We start from the raw sequence: 17,478 nt of genomic DNA, 5'->3' as shown, positions 1-17,478 counted from the left end.
GAAGGACAATGAGCAGGTCTTGCATAGGAGAAAACAAAAGCTGATAGAAATAAAGGTAATATGCTTCTTGAGTACTTAAAAAGTCACAGACAGTTGTTGATAATAATTATAGTAATATCAGTTGAATAAGAAGGAGGAAGACAGGATCATACCAGAAAGAGAGGCTGGAGAAATATTAGTAAGATTCAGCTACGGTCTGAAATGGAAATTCTCATGGAAGTACAGTGGGTTTTTTACTATTTTTATTTTTAGGAATTTTGCTCTTTCACACAACAGGGTTCAAATTGTTATTCCATTTATCTCCCAAACACTATTCCAGACAATTCCAATTACAGCATTAAGAATGTAACTGGAATACACACGATACATAGGTATCTAAAAATATATATGCATACCTCCAAATGTCTCTTGCTGAGGCAAACTGTAATTGCTAACTCCTTAAAAAGATTTGACATCTTCATTATTTAGTAATTACTTAATTTATTCTTCCATTATTTGTCCTGAATTTCCTGCAGTTTATTACCTTGCAAAATGTGTTTCTTTCTGCTTATTAAATTCCACATTACAGTTTATGGCACCATAAACCATGGCTGAACCACACCTGCATAGTGTGAACACTGTTAGGGATCCCCTCTGAAAATGAGTGATCAACAATAAAGTCCTCTTCACTAATGAGGGTATCTTCATCATAGACAAAACAGAAGCTATAAAGATGAAGAGAAAAAACTTAAACATATTAAAAAAATTGTGTCATACAGAGACATAGTACAGAGAGATTACAATAAATCAAAAAGTTCAACAAAACAAAATGTCAGAATTACTGAAAAACTACACCTCTAGCACCTGCTGTATTATGTGCTGACATCTTATACATAGGACAGAAACACCTACTTTAATCTTACAAAAAGGCTGTAAGTAGTAGCTCACAAATAATATGTGATGGAGACAATAGAAACAGATTATCTAAATATCAAAAACCATCATGAGAAAAGCAATGTTATTTGCTCTGTTTCACAAAAAGTGAGCCAGAGATATTTATTAAAAACTGATATACTCATTTTCATCCTTTCCCACAGACAAGATGTAGTATGACAAATTCAAAAGCAGGACAGGACAGGACAGGACAGGACAGGACAGGAGAACAGAAAGAAACTGAAAAGAATATTTCAGCTGGAAGAGACCCAAAAATTGTTTCAAGAAGCGGTATTTGTATAATTATTCAAATGTAATGCCATGATGGAAGAAAAGTATTATTAAATCAGTGAATTTCATTTAAAATTCAAGGGAAAAAAGTATTTTATTTTCATTAAAATAAGTAACTTTATGGGAAAGAAACTACATTGCAGCAGTAAGAAAGCAGTAACTATTTTATTATTAGTTATTAGAAACACTGAACATTGTGTTTGCAAAAGAGCCTTCAAAATCACAGACTGTTTTAAAAAATATTTAAAAGCATATACATGTGCATGCCTGTGCACAGTCTGCACATAATTTTTCTTATAAATCTTCATTTATTTGTATTTTGGTTACCCTGGCCATTCTATATCTGGTTTTTCTCTCACCATGAAACTGAAACTGTTAAAAACATTCATTAAAATGAATTGTTGAGCAGAGGTTTTCTAGGCACCTAATCACAAGAAGCACTTGTGTAACTCCAGAAACAGAATTATATGAATCTTAGTTTCCACGTATCATATTATTCATTACATAATCAAATTTTATTTACATGGCCTATACACACAATGTGATAAATCTGATGCTTTAAAGTCTGTCAGGGATATTTAGTTTTTGTTTAAAAATTAAAACTATTTTTCTGAGCTTTATCTGTCCCATTCAAATAATATCATGCATTAATCTGTCAAAACAAAACAAAAAAAAAAAAAGAGAAATCAAACCAAAGTACAGAATTTCTTTGATTTAATATAACTTAAAATCCATTGTCTTTTAGAGGCTTGGGCCTTTTCTTATTCCAAATATTATAAAGAATGATACTCTCATAGAAACCAAAAGCCTTTACCTAAATCTCTAAATCTTAGAAAGATACCTTTCTCTAAATGGAATAAGGACTACTCTGTTTCTATAAGATTATTCTGATGTGTGCAGAATATATTGATCATGTGTCTGCAGCAGATATCATCTTTAGTGAAAGAATTTTCTGCTGCTATCCAATGGTAAATAGACCAAAAAACAGACTAAGTCCACTTCTTTTATGTATTTTATTAATTACCACCAAGTGAATTCTTGTCCCAGAGAATGTTACAATTTTCATGTTTAAATTGGAAATAAATAAGAATTTATTATACTGAACAGCAAGAATTTTATTTGAGGTTATAGTAAATCTTCAAATCCTCTACTGAACCAAATTTCAAACATCAAATATCAATAGATTCCAACTATTATAACTGCAGTTAAAATAGCTGTTTTGAATAGTGCAGCCTGAGCACCTGTTCCTGTTATTGTAAAAGAGAAGTAGCAGTATGGTGAGAGGTAAAAAGGACAGAGGGAAGACTGAGCTTTACTGTCAGAAACCACCAGTGAAAAGAAGAGTCACCTCTCTGGTGACACTGAAGACAGGTTTATCTGAGCGTATACTCAGAAAAATGCTACTTCAAATTCATAAGAGGCAGGAAGAAAACAGTGCATTCCGGGTATTGTTCATGATTCACTCTGACAAATACTGTTCCTGTGCTGCTAAAAAAGAACTTGTAATTGATATAATTTGTTTGGGAGCATTCTTTCTGTTTAAAAGGATAAACACACTGACAACTAGCTGAGCTGCAGGTGAGAAAACAGTTTTTGAAACCCAAGGGTAAAACTAGATGTGCCAGATTTTGAACATAAACTGTGTAAGATAAATTAGAACTTGTAACATATGTTCAGAATAAGGCACAACATAAACACAGGCATAATTATGCAGATTTGAGGATAAATAATCAACAGTTTCCCAAGGTACTTAGGAAACAGATTTTCTATCTAGTCATAAGGTTTTTTTTAAAGCTGACATAATCCCCAATTGATTTAGTGTGTACCTGACAGCCCAACCATGATTTCTTGGGTTTTAATTTTAAATATCATTCACAAGACATTTCTCTGGGATTAAGTAGAACATCTACCATCCCTCTGGATGAAGGTATTTCCAAACCCTAATCCACAAAAACACTAAGATGGCTACATGGTAGGTATCAAACATCCATAAGCCAAAGATCTTAAAAAGTACTTGTACAAAAGGAGGATCTGAAGGAGTGCTGGTCTACCACTCTCCACATGATTGAAATGAACAAAAGGGATAAACTATTGCCATTGAACCTAAAGAGCAATTTTAACAGTTTCTACCAACACTTTGGAGAGTGAAGATAATAGAAAATGATTAGAGTTGCTACAGTAGAAATCTGATGTAACACATAATTCAGAATGTGTATAAATTACTTTCAAAAGAAAATGCACCTGTGAGCCTTGATAGGATAGAAGGATTAGGGCTGTAGACGAAAAGGAGAAGAAAGACACATCATCAAATGTGAAGACCTGAGGAATATGAAGAAGGAAATAAATGGAAATATATGGGTCAGAATAATTCTGATTGCAGGAGAGAGTGAGAAACAATGGAGCAAAAAAGAATTGGAAATGGGAATAAGCGGTAGAACAGCTGAGGAAAATCAGAGGCAGAATAACACTACTTTAGAGACTTACTACCGGTGTGAACACAGAACATGCTAGATTGTTACAAAATTTGAAATGATCCATCACTAATAGTAAGGCAGTAAATGCTTCATCATGTCAGTCACTAAGTTATAATTTCTGTCATTTATTTAAAATGCTTATTTGCACCACAATATATAAAGCATGAATGGTTGGATAGGGTTTTTTTTTATGTTTCGCTATGGCCTGTGTTCGGTCATTCTGTATTAAACTAAATTTTTTACAGAATTTCACATAAGACAGACTGTTTCTTCCTGTTCAAATCTTCTGATTTTGATTGCATGCATTGGTGTGCATGCAATCAAAAAAGAAACTGCTTATGAACAATTCAACAATTTTGTTAAACAAAATTGTATTTTGGTAGCCATTAAGCAGAAGCACAATACTATCCCCATCATTATCAGCAACTCTTACGTTCAAGAAGAACACATCTACTGGAATCATCCTGAGAACAAATTTATACTGGTATAAGGGGAGAGAAATGAGCAACTTGAAAGGCAAATCATTATTGTAGAAAAGAAGTTATATTCTGTGTACTAGCATTATCATGCCGTGATGTACCATTAATTTACTGTTAAAAGACGCTAATGGGCATGTTAGCCCACAGTCTCTCTTTTGTCAAGTTACATCAACGTCACTTTAATTTTAACTATTTACTTGATCACATTTACCCTAATTAGCTAAGTACTGTGGATTAAAAAGCAATTCTGAAAGCCTGATGTTCTACCAGGAACTATTCCAATGTACAGCATGCTTGACCAATGTTCTCATTCAACATAATGAGAAACAACAACCATCCAAGGCTTATAAGTACTGGCATTTGTTGCAAGGATGCCAACCAAATTCCAGATCACTTAGTTACATTATGCATACTTGCATTCCTTCTCGACTCCAAAACAGACACATTATTCTTAATTTTATACTCTAAAAACATAATTGAACAGAATTGCTGGTACACAATAGCTGTACTATTTCTAAACGAAAAAGCAGTTGCATTTCAGTAGCATCCAAAAGGATTCTAGTTCCATTACAAGCATTCTTTAATAATGCTAGACAAAAGCTACAGAGAAAGAATCTAAGACAAATGTTGCACAGTTAATGAGCATTTATTGAATGATAAAATAATAACTGATGAGGCCTTGTGAATATCCCAAATAATACTCAAAATATTTCAGACCACTGTATATAAAGTAATCCAACCATAAAATTACAAACTCACAATTCGTAGCTGCCTAGAAAAATCTGATTTATTAACTTCATTTGTATCTAGCAGAAACAGTACTCCAGAGTCTGAATTAAACTGTGCATGACAAAAATGAACCATCTGAACTTTTCTTACTACTTAGCTGCCTTGTTTTCTTTTTTAAACAGCCAGCTGGAGAGAGCTTTTGTTCCTCTACACCAAGCATGCAACCATTTTGTGCATAAAGGAATGACTACAAGAAAAATGTTAGCATAATTTCAGTTCTGTTTTATGACACAGATGTGTGTGTGGATGCAAGCAATTACTGGGTTGACTAAACCCATCCTTTGACAGTATGTTTTACATACAATTTCCTAAGGTAGAGAAACAGTGAGTCAGAATTTCAAGGAGTCTGTTCAAGCCATAGAACTAAGGTAATTTGTGTCATCATGATTCCCTTTGTTCCACTCCTGATAGAACCCTCTTCTTGACTACTTATCTGCACCAGTCACATTCCTCGATGAATTTTATTCAATTTCAATTTCCAATCTTCAACTTTTTTTACCCCTTGCCTACTACTCCTACTATCTCATTAAGGAATCATGGAATCCCCCACCCAGAATCTCCAACTTTCTGATAGAAAACGAATTACCATACAGGAAAGAAAGTGGTAATAAATCCCCTGAAAAAACTATTAAGAAGAATGAGATGCTCAGAAATGGGTAATCAAATTCAGTGGCATCTCAGCAATTTCTTAAAAATAAAAATGTCTTTAATTCCTCATTCTTTTGTTTCACACACTTGCTTAAAGTTGTATCAACATGCCAGTCTCTAATTTCCCCACAATTTACTGAATTTAGTGCATCCTTAAGACATGTATGTTTTCATTATTCAGGGAGGTTCTCATGAGCTTTGTACTTCCTTTTGCTCTGCTTATGTGAATTTTCAATCTGTCAGGCAGTTTGGTTTTTACTTCCATCAGTTATACTCAGCTTTTATTGTTTTGATGTTTTCTGTATAAAGTGCTCCTTTGGTCTAGAAATGGTTAAGAAACACTCTCTACCTTAAAGCTACACAGTCTCTTCAAAAACTTTAAATGAGAGTCGGTAATAGATGGAAGTCAGTAATGCATTTTTTTTTTAAAAGAAAACAACAAACCACCAGAAAAACCACTCTGCTTGACTTAAATTTAAGTAGCCTTAAAGCATCAATATTCAAATCTTATTCAATATCATATGCCACTATCCACCATAGTGGATTGTAATTCCTGACAAATACATCACACTGGAGCCACTGGACTCTCACTTGAAGCTGAAAAATCCTTCAGTCCCTGGTTTAAATGTGCAGTTGCTATAACTGAACTAAATGGAACCATACTGTCTCAGATACAATGAGCGAGTTATGGATCTCACTTAAGAAGATTAAATTATCTTCTTCCTTACTTGGTTACCAGTGTGGAAAAGAATCAAAACATCAGCCAGCTATAACATTACAGCTGTTCCTCACGCTGGAAACATTTTGCTCTGTCTCTTTATAGTGCAGAACTTCTCTGCAATAATCTTGCCCAGTAATTTACTTGGATTTACTCAGACTGAACCTACATACTAATAATCCACTTTGCAGAAAACAATGCACCCAGTTACAGTATTTTCCTGTATACCTGTAAATTCCCAGGCTGTATCATACATTCTCATTGGTATTTGAACACAGATGACACACTTGCTTATAATATAAAGATTATTTCAGCAGTAATTGCGGATCTTGCATATATATTGCAGGTAGCCACATTAGCGTTGCCAAATGTTTGTTCTAGAATTACTTAAAGTGGGGGACTTTTTTTTACAGGTCTGGTACAGCAGGTTCACACCCTAGCATTCTTGGTGCAGATAATAAAAAGAGTAGAATAAACCATATTAACCACAGTTAATATGAGACAGATATTAGCTCCATAACCCCACAACGGAGGTGGAGAGAACACAAAGATGGGCAGTAAATGTGAATAGAAAATACATCTATTATATAGCTCTTAGAAGTAAGATAGCACTTGAAACATCAGTTCAACCTGCAAGTCAGATGCCTCATACTCTTGTTTAAAAATAACAGAACAGCTAGAGCACTGCAGAGGATGCAGCTTCAAAATAACAATGTACTTCTTCACATAATGAAGGGTAATCTAATTTGTTCATATAAATCCATGTTAAGTTATGGAATTCCTTAACACAGACTGCTGACAATATTAAACATTTACAGAGATTCAGAACTGTCTGCATGTGCTAATGAAAGGAAAAGTTAATTGTACTACCTTATGTAGATGCATAAATCACGAATGATGGCACTGAGAATGTTCTGTATGGCAACATGGTATATGCTAATAAGTATATAGTACTAGCATATGCTTTCCCTTCATTTCTTCCCCAGAGTTTGTTATTGATCACTGTCAGAGACAGGAGACTGAACTAGACAAAGATGAGCTCTGAATCAATATTGCTGTTTTCTTGTGGCAGCAGGGAAACCCAAGGCAGAAATCAGAACAGGTTTCCAGAGTAGTGCTGTTTTAAGAGCCAGTATGGTCAGTGGAGCTGAGAGGTGCATAACGCAAGAGGCTATGAGAACCTGGGGTAAGCACAGACCTCAAGATCATGACTTTAATTTGATCCCTGTTTGTCCTCAGACATGAGGACCCAGAGGTGACCAGAGGAGAGTCTATGAAGGATGAATACAGTTAAGTTTCAAAAAGAACATAATCATTTGATCATATCAGAGTGGGTAAATAACATTAACTAAAACATATAATCAAACTAGAGAGGGAAAAGCAAAAAGAAGCCCTAGGAGGAGAGGAGGCTATTTAGCCCTGTTGTAAATTCCCAGGAGAGACAAGAGACAAGCAAACAATATGAACAATAATACTGCAAAAATTATACTTAAAGTATATTTAAAAAGAATCTTGTTTATGCAACAACAAATCTTGGTGCACAAAAAGGAAACTCCTGAATTCAGACATGCTTTAATTACTCTGTATCAGTTTAGTGCTATTACTGTCTGCACAGATTCAACCTAAATGCAATTCAATTTGAGAATTCAGGTACTGCTCCATTTGACTTTTCTTAATCTTTGTTGTATTAAGTTGTAAATAATTCCTCCTAATCCAGTTTATTATCTTGAACATGCTGAAGAATTTTGATTGTCCTTTTGTGATAACACTGAAGTTTACAGATAATCACTTTTAAAACTGAATTTTGCCTTCTTGTTCTTCATGCACACCACTGTATGTCCATGTTATTCAAAACTAAAGTACAAAAAAGCTACAGGTTTGATTATATTTTACGATTTTTTTTGGTTCTTCATATATGCAGTTTCATTAAGGAGGGCAAAAGGAATGAAATGTAACAGATGATCCCTGACACCTCAATTTCTGTGCTCAACAGATCGTTGTCTGATGTCTTCTATTCCTTTGACTATTATAAATTCAGCCTATGGATAAGCCTCTCCTCTTTCAAAGCAAGTCCATGAGAAGATGCATGAAGTTGTTTAAAATAAAGACAAAGTTCTAGGTGAAAAATCCATATGCAATCCACAATCTACTATTACTGTCTAAAATCTACACCATTCAAAGTGCAGAGTCCTTTGAAAAATCAGTTTGGAATGTTCTAGGATATTCCAATTGGTATTCCTACCAAAATCAAAGTATAAGTAAAAAAATTAAAAAATCAAAAGAACATAGAATACACCCATTTTAAAATACTGGCATTTTCAGCAAGGGTAGAATTAGGGAAACACTTACCTTATCTGTTGTCTGCTAGAACTTTCCTTTAAAAGCTGTCTGGACTCAGCTTTCACAGTGCAGAACACAGACATCTTCCAAGTTCTTAAATTCAGGGAAAGAATGAAGTAAAACTTGATTAATACATAATTCTATCAGTGCCCAGAATTCTGAAAGAAAGCTACATTAATTTGTTAAGAGCTAAGACAGACTTAAATAAAACAGCAAGTCACTACTGAATTTAAATATGAAATTCAATTTTTCTCATAATTCAAGCTTATCTGAGTAAGATTTTATTATGTCATCTCAGCACATAGGACAACTCATGTTATTTTAAACTAAATCAAGTGTTTAGAGATTCACTGAATATGATAATAAAGTTGAAAGAATACATTCCATAAGGGACAAACCTAGAGACAAAGAAAGTACCAGCTTTTCAAAGTTAGAGGTGATATGGAAAGAAGTGCTATACTTAATATAAATCAGTTCTCAATTGCATGTTTCAAATCAACATCAACTTCTTAAACTGTTAATGACTATGTGCAGCAACATATAACTATACATAACCACAAATACACATTGATTTCTGGAGCTAAGGGAAAAATTCCATGAGAAGGCTAAAATACATTTGTTCTTTGCAGCCTGACATACCAGAAAAACACTCTTGTGATAGTAGATATATCCACTACTAGTGGAGTAGTATTACCATTTTCATACTACTGCTATCACTTTCATACTACTATGAAATAGTGTCATATTAAAAATTCAAGGTTTTTTTTCTCCCCCTAAAGCGTGGGGATTTTTATACCTTCAGATATACACAAAACTCTGAATCTTTAGAATAATATAAATATCAATTTAAACATTTGCCTTGAAAGTACTTCCCCTCTCTTGAAGGTTCCTGTTATTTCATTCATTCATTTGTTACTAATTCAATATTGACCTTCTCAAGATACATAAATACCTTATCAGTTATACATTTCTTTTCACTTATTCTCAAAGATTTAATTTGATTTGAAGCACGCCCTCTGTAAAAGCACAGAGATTTAATCTGAGGAATTCTGTTCCTTGTAGAGAAACAGAATTTGTAACATTTCAAGTTATGCCAACTGTTGATCATTGTCACATTTAAAAATTACGGTTAGTTTGTTGTCAGCCTGTCATTAGCCACTAGATCCTCTTATTCCTGCCTTTTGCAGGATAAAGAATCCTTTAGGATTCTGTATGGCACTGAAAGGTACCCAAAACCTAAGTAAAACATACATCTTTTCCAGGAGAAACTGGTCAATCGAAATCCCCATGGTGTGCGGTGCATTTTCGAGATGTAGTTCTGTGCTTCACAGTTTTGTCACACATGCTTCGGATAGAAGCACTAGAACCACCTGTGACTGTTTTAGATTCTAAACCAAAGACGACTTAATACAAACAAAAGCTGAGCAAAGAGCCGTATCGGCGAGGCTCGTTACGAGCCCGGCTTGGCTCCCAGTCGAGCAGCTGTTCTGGCACAGGGATGCTCCCGAGCCTCACACCGACAGCGCTGCTGGCAAAAGCCCTCCTCGCTGTGTAGCGCACATTTGCACCGCCAGAGCCCTTCTCGGCACTTGTTGCTCTCCCTCCCCCTTTTCACACTGCGCCAACAGAGTAATTTGTGCCGTTATGCGAACAGATTTCGGAAAATCACTCTGGATTAATTTCTTTCTCCTGTCAGGCTGCATTTCACAGAATCACAGGATCTACTGAGTGGGAAAAGGCCTCCGTGACCATCGAGTCCAACCCGTGACCGGACCCCACCTTGTCAACCAGATCACGGCACTGAGTGCCACGTCCAGTCTTTCCCTACTCACCTCCAGGGGCGGTGACTCCACCACCTCCCTGGGCAGCCCATTCCAATGTCTGAACACCCTTTCTGTGAAGAAGTTCTACCTAATGTCCAACCTTCACCCTCCTTAACGTCCACCCTAAACCTGGCAGCCCTTTTGCTCCGTGCCACCCGCTCCAGCTCAGGAGCAAACAAGGCGCGGGGCGGAACGGGGAAGCGCCGGCTGGGACACACATGGAGCGAGGTGGGGCAGCCCCGTGTGCCGCCAGCCCCGCACGTCGCCGGGGCACGGGGCGGGGCGGGGACCGGCCACCTGGCCCCGGGCACGCCGTCCCCGGGGCTCGGGTCGGCAGAGCCGCTCTCGGCCCCGCCGGGCTCGCTCGGCTCCCCCGCCCGGCACCGCCCCGGCCCCGCTGAGGGGGCGGCGGCCGCGCGCCCCGCCCCGCCCCGCCGCGCGCTCACCTTCCTCCGCGCGCCGGGCACACCCGCGGACCCGCCCGCCCGCCGCGCCTGCGCGGCACGGCCGCCGCCCGCCCCGCCCCGAGTGCGCAGGCGCCGCGCGCGGTCGCCGTGGCAACGGGACGCGGAGCGCGGAGGAGGCGGCGGCGGCGGCGGGTCCGGCCCGGCCCGGCCCGACCATGTCGCGGATCCTCTGCGAGTGGCTGAACCAGGAGGTGAAGCTCTCTCGGCACGTCGGTGAGTGGGGCCCTGCTGCGCGGGGAGGAACGGGGGCGCTGCCTCGGGGTCGGGCCAGGTCGGGCAAAGGGGTCTCCCCCCCGCCGCTGCCCCGCGCCCAGGTACCACCGCAGGTACGTGTTTAGTCGTGGAATCGCAGAATCGTCAAGGTTGGAAGAAACCTTCAGGATCACCCAGTCCAACTGTCCACCCCGCAATGCCACTGTAACCCCTAAAACACATCGCCCAGCGCCAGACCTAGACACCTCTTAAACACCTCCACGCATGGTGACTCCACCACCTTCCTGGGCAACCTGTTCCGATGCCTGAAGTTTTCGAGCTAAAGTTAATTCTCCTCGTGGGGCAAGTGCTCTCGGGAGACAGGAGGTGCTCAAGCTTCACCTGCTAATAAGGACTCCAGGGAATGAAAAATACATTTTAATATGTTTGGAAAGTAGTGCTTTGTTTGGAATGGCAGGTGTTTGTTGTGCTGGCATTGCAAAAACATTTGTTCTGCAAGGAAGAGGGAGCAACTTTCTGTTGATAATTAGAGCAATGGACAATCAGCAACTGTATGAAGTTTAACAAGGGCAAGTGCCAGATTCTGCACATGGGATGGAGCAAACCTGGTTGTGTGTATAGTCTGGGGGACAACAGGCTGGACAGCAGTGCCACTGAAAGGGTCCTTGGGGTCCTGATTGATGGCAAGTTGAATAGGAGTCATCAGTGTCCTGGCAACCAGGAGGGCCAACTGTGTCCTGGGGGGCATCAGGCAAAGCATGCCCAGCTGGGTGAGGGAGGGGATTGTCCTGCTCTGCTCTTGCTCTGAGGTGGCCTCACCTTGAATATTGTGTGCAATTTGGGGCACTGCAATATAAGAAAGACATTAAACTTTTAGGAGCTTAATGTCCTCAAAGGAGGGCAATGAGGATGATGAAGGAATCTAGAGGGGAAGCTGTATGAGGAGTGGCTGAGGTCACTTGGTCTGTTCAGCCTGGAGGAGACTGAGGGGAGACCACGTCATGGTCTTGAAGTTCCTCATGTTGGGGAAGGAGGGGAGCAGGCACTGATCTCATCCCTGTGGTGACCAGCAACAGTGCCCAAGAAAACAGCATGAAGTTGAGTCAGGAGAGGTTTGGGTTGGATATCAGGAAAAGGTTTTTCACCCAGAGGGTGGTTGTGCACTGGAACAGGCTCCCCAGGGAAGTGGTCACAGCACCAAGCCTGACAGACTTCAAGAAGAGTTTGAACAACACTCTCAGGCACATGGTGTGACTCTTGGTGTGTCCTGCATGGGGCTGGACTTGATAATCCCTGTGGGTCTCTTCCAACTCACCATATTATATGATTCTTGAAGAGAAGCACATTAGGTCTAGCTTTGTTTTATTTGCATTTTGAATGGAAAATATAGTAATCATAGTTTATAGATATTGCCACAATCTCATTGATAATGTTTATATTTTTACAATGAAAATGAGAAATTACTACCTAAAGCTGATATTGCAAAATAACTACACAGAAAGTTTATTTATTTGTGAGATGAAAACTGTTACTGCTAGGTCAATCTCCTAAAATTCCTCTGAATTATTTAATGAAATTTGGATTTAGTTTTGTTATAATAACAAGATGTATTAAGATTAATGTATGAATTCTTTTAATTATCTTATTTTTTGAAAAAAAAAACCCAAACAACAAAACCCGAAACTTAGTTCCAGGATCATTTCCAGAAGAATTTTCTAATGGCTACCTCCTAGGAGAAATTCTACACAAATATGGTCTTCAGGATGACTTTAAACAATTTTCCCAGAGCAGGTTAGTACTTATGGATAACGTGTCTTTTACATAAAGTAGATATATTTTAATATATTATACATATTTTCTCAGGATTTGTTTATGCAGAGTGAGTGGAAAACCACATAGAACTTAGTGAGATTTGAAACATTTTTCAGAGATTCAAAAGGTACTTGTGTGTGATGAATGAATGAGTGTCATATATCTAGGGAGACTGATCATACTTCTTTAAGAAAATCATGCATTTTGATTGTAACTACAATAGTAACAGGTTAGACTAAAAATTCAAAAAGCCTTTCAAGGATGTCTCTAGGGCTGGAAATACTGTCACTGTCCCTGTGAGCTGTGTAGAGCTGGGAATACAGAGCTGTGGTGTGGTGATGACCATTACATCTTCACTAAAATGAAAATGGTGGAGATCCATTTTGAGACTGAGTGAAGCACTGGCAGAAAATCATACAAGAATTTAGTTTAATAAACTTAGTTTACAAGTAATCTGGTGTAATATCTGTAATGAAGAAGAACTAAAAAATGTGAAGTTGAAAAGTCTTGTGCAGATCTGTGAGCTTTGGTACGTTGATGATGCAGTTCATGGGCTTCCTTGGCTTATGCATCAAGAGTGCCAGGCTGCATGAAATCTTCCTGTTTCTTCTGAACCTCTGTTTTTATGTTCTTTGAACTTCCCATGTATTCACACCCTTTCCTCTGCAAGTCCCACCAATTTGCAAGAGAGCAGCTTGAGTACAGCTAACAAAGGCAGCCAACAAAAAGCACTTTTGCACAGCAGTTTTGTGCTTTGCTTCTAGGACTTCTAGATCTCCCAGGAATTTGTGGGATCATTGGAAAGCCCTTGGTAACTCTTTGAGGAATTTAGAGTACCTGCTGTTGCTGGGAAAAATAACAGGCTTTTTCTTCTAGCAGGCTGTAGCAGCTTCTAACAAGTTCTCTTGATTCTTCCCAATGAAAGGGTGCTTTGAGGTGCAGTTAGTGAAGATTGCACTTCAGTAGGGGCAAGAAGTGGTTAGAAACTGCTGAGACAGTGTATGTGTGCTCAACAAGGGTGGTGATGTGTGACAGAGTATGATAACCAATACCCACTGGAGCAACTCCTTGGAATGTCAGAGGCCTCAAGTCAGTTTTCCCTCCAGAGGAAGGAGTCAATTCTCCCTGTCTCAGATTAAAGGGATTGTCCAGAGTCTTTACATCTTCATCAGTGGGAGGTGATGGCTTTGCCTGCAGAGGTGTGTGCTCATGGAGGAGCTGTGTTACCAAGTCAAGCTGCTGCAGAATGAGATCAGTGGATTGGACCTTCTTTGAGACACAGGATGCAGGAACCTGGACCTGCAGCTCTGCTGAGAGAGAGGAGGCAGAATCTGTACTGGTTGGGTTGGGAAAAGGAAACGACTGGCAAGGAGGTGACTTCTGGCAAGAAAAGGAAGGTGTCTCCTCCACCTGCTGATGTGAAGCTGTGGTAGCAGATAAGAGGTGGCACTGTGCAATAAAACATCTGAGCTCGTGAGGTCTAAACTACATGAGAGCACCGGAGGGAACAGGTAAGTGATAGCAGTGGGAGATAGAGGTGCCATCTGCTCACCTCACATGCTAGCCAAGGAGGGCTTACTGCATGCTGGAGCTTCAGTCCAAAGCTGCAGAGACTCGTCCAGAGCCTTTGCATTGTTATCCCTGCTGCTCTTCTCTGTTGGCACCAAGGATACTGCCAGAGAGACCTGGAGTCAAAAGCATGGGGCGAAAATACTTTTGTTTCCTTATTTCTGCTGGTGAGTTGGATGGGCTCAATGAGGAGTGGATAGATTCTACGGGTCAACAAGTGGTTGTGCAGCTGCTGTCAACAGCAGGGATTTGTTTTTCACAGCCATGGGATCCTCTTTCAAGAGGGAAGACTGCTAGGAAGGTATGGGATCCACCTGGCCAAGATGGATAAAAGAGTCTTTGAAACAGCCTGACAAATCTGGTGAGGATAGATGTAAACTAGGAATGAGGGGAAAAGGAGAGGATTACTCTCAAACAACTGAGGAAGTGATGATCTGGACTGGCAAGCAAGAGGAGGGTGATGTGAATAAGAGCAGCAAAACAGTGCAGAAGGCTTCCCACTCCAAATGCATGCATACAATTAAGGAAGTGCAGAAAAGATAAGATTATAGGATGAACATTCACACCTTTTCTAAATTTTTCTAAATTTTTTTAAAATCAACACAACTGGCTGCCTCTCTGAAGTGCCTGTATACTAAAACATGCAGCATGGGGATCAAACAGAAGAAAACAGAGGCCTGTGAGTTGTTGCTGACTATCATTGCAATCACAGAGAGGCAGTGGATTAGCTCACAAAACTGGAGTGCTGCCGGGGCTGGATACAGGCTCTTTAGGATGGACAAGCTGGGAAGGTGAGAAGGAAGAAGAGCTGTCCTGTATGTGAGAGAGCAGGTAAGATCCAAGACCTGCCTCTGTAGCAGCCATGCTGAGTTGTCTTCCTGCATAAAGATGGCAGAGTATGGCTCCATTGATCAGCCTCCCCTCTCAGGTCCTTGAGTATTCCTCAGACTGCCATGCTGAGGCTGAGATACTTAATGTCTTACTTACTCTGTCCTACTCTGTTCTACTGGTAAAACTCACACTCTGAATTCCCAAGCCCCTGAGGCTAACAGGAAAGTTTGCAGCAGTTGTTTACCCAGTGTGATCTTGAAAACCTCCAAGGATGGAGACTACACTAACTCTCCAGGCAATTTGTTTCAATGCTTGACTGTCCTCATGGTGAAAATGCCTTGTCTTATGCCTAGGCAAAAGGGCAATGAGAAGGGCTTTTACAGGTGTCCCCACAGCAAAAGAAAGGCTAGGGAAAATGTGGACCTATTGAGACATCCAAAAAGCTGCAACATCTCAAGCCCCTGAGACTTACAGGAAAGTCTGCAGCAAGAAAGATTTACCCATGGAGGAGGAACAGTTTAAGAAACATTTAAATATATTTGAAATATGCAAGTCCGTGGGACCTGATGACATATACCACCTAAGCTAAGGGACCCTGGCTGATATCAGTGCTTGACCACTCAATAATCTTTGAAAGGTCCTGATGACTGGGGAAGTTGCTGGGACTAGAAGACTGCAACTGCCACTTCTCTCTTCAAGGAATGCAAGGAGGGGGAATATAGGATGTACAAACCAGTCTGCTGCACCTTGCAGAATAAAAAGTTAAGACGTGGTGTCACCACAACCTCTCAGTACATGTGAGATGGTTTATGACAATAGGGCTCATCTTAACCTTGAATCAATGGCAGAAAAATGTTCAGTAGTTGGAAGCTGCAGTTATATATAATTGGGTAAAAAATAAGGCATGGACTATTATAGAGAGAATAATGAGCTCCTGGACAGTTTCATCTAAAAATAAGATGAATACTCTGTTACCAGAAGGTCTTCCGGTAAAATTGGGGCATTTTGGTAGAATTATGCTGGAGCTCAGCTGACCTCAAAAGCTGGTTGGTAGATATGAAGGAACTATTGTGAACTCAAGAGATAGAGCAGTATAGAAAGCATGATGTTCTGAGTCAGACTGAAGTTATGGATTTGTTGGATAATATTTGATGTGTTAGTTGTGATGAACTGATAATTTATTATTATTTGATTTTGCCCTGTATAGCTACTGATATTGACTGCTTTCATAGGAAAATCTGCATATCAAGAGAGCCAGTAATCTGCAAACCACTAGTTTAGCTTTGAATGTAAATTGCTCATTCTAACCTGTGTGTCCATTTCTTTTTATTGGAGAAGAAGTATGTCCAAGTGTTGTGAGAGTTAATGGCTACTACAGACTCTTTTTATCATTTCCTATGTTTTAACTGGTAAGAGCTCAAGTGATGATACAGCTCATACAGAAACTTCATTCAAACTCTGTGTGTGTTTTGTGGATGAGATACCATTAGCTGCAATTGGGGGTTAGCTTTTGCTGTCAGATGCAGTTTGTGTATTTACATATCAGGATTTATTATAATCCAATGTGTTCTTTGTTTTTTCCAGAAGTTATGCATAGTAATCAATGCAGTTATTTTATACTGCAGTATAAAACTTAAGCCAAACTGTGTAACCCATTATTTAAGGAAGTCCTCTGTGGGTTTTATTTTTTTCCTCCTCCTACCTTGGTATGAGATAAGTATCACAACCATGCATAATGCAACGAGTTGGAACTGAAAATAAGTGTGAAAATAAGTGAAAATTTTCTGGGTTTTGTTGTTGTTTTTAATCATATAGGGCTGCAGATGCGAAAGATAACAATTTTTCTCGCCTGGAACCTACACTTCACCTCCTTGGTGTGCAGTTTAATGAGAATGTGGCCCAAGACATCATGACAGGACAGCATGGGGCTGCAACAAAGCTTTTATATGAATTGTATGTTGCTTTAGAAAAAAAGAGAAAGGCAAAGCACCCTGGAGTAGTCATGGAAGCAATAAGACCCACAGCAACTACAAAGTCTATTGAGAGTGTTTTGTATCCGGAGGTAACTAGCTATGCCTATTTTGTATAAATAGAGAAAAGGTAGCATATTTA

At 39.4% G+C, this 17,478-nt stretch overlaps 2 protein-coding genes across 19 annotated transcripts in view; one reads left to right on the top strand and one right to left on the bottom strand.

Annotated features, from left to right (window-relative positions):
* The window catches only part of PRLR (prolactin receptor), a 155,870-nt gene extending 144,923 nt beyond the window's left edge, over positions 1-10,947 (bottom strand). For all 5 annotated transcript variants that reach the window (XM_050329266.1, XM_050329267.1, XM_050329265.1 and 2 more), the window contains exons 1-2: positions 10,921-10,947; positions 8,661-8,744 (exon numbers count right to left, since the gene is read on the bottom strand). The gene's annotated coding sequence lies outside the window, so the exon portion shown is untranslated. The remainder of the gene's footprint in view (positions 1-8,660; positions 8,745-10,920) is intronic.
* Positions 10,948-11,079: 132 nt separating this feature from the next.
* SPEF2 (sperm flagellar 2) overlaps positions 11,080-17,478 on the top strand; it is a 77,054-nt gene continuing 70,655 nt past the window's right edge. For 13 of the 14 annotated variants that reach the window (XR_007630535.1, XR_007630534.1, XM_050329251.1 and 10 more), the window contains exons 1-3: positions 11,091-11,154; positions 12,843-12,945; positions 17,182-17,428. Coding sequence is in view for 11 of the 14 variants with exons in the window: in XM_050329251.1 (XP_050185208.1) it covers positions 11,097-11,154; positions 12,843-12,945; positions 17,182-17,428 (408 nt within the window). In the remaining 3 variants the exon portion in view is untranslated. Of the gene's footprint in view, positions 11,155-12,842; positions 12,946-17,181; positions 17,429-17,478 lie in introns of all 14 variants that reach the window. The other variant, XM_050329255.1, reaches the window with a different exon arrangement.

Source organism: Myiozetetes cayanensis, unplaced genomic scaffold, assembly GCF_022539395.1.
Source record: "Myiozetetes cayanensis isolate MyiCay16 unplaced genomic scaffold, myiCay2020 scf4, whole genome shotgun sequence".
NCBI classification, from domain to species: domain Eukaryota; kingdom Metazoa; phylum Chordata; class Aves; order Passeriformes; family Tyrannidae; genus Myiozetetes; species Myiozetetes cayanensis.
This window is presented reverse-complemented; position numbering and strand designations above follow the sequence as displayed.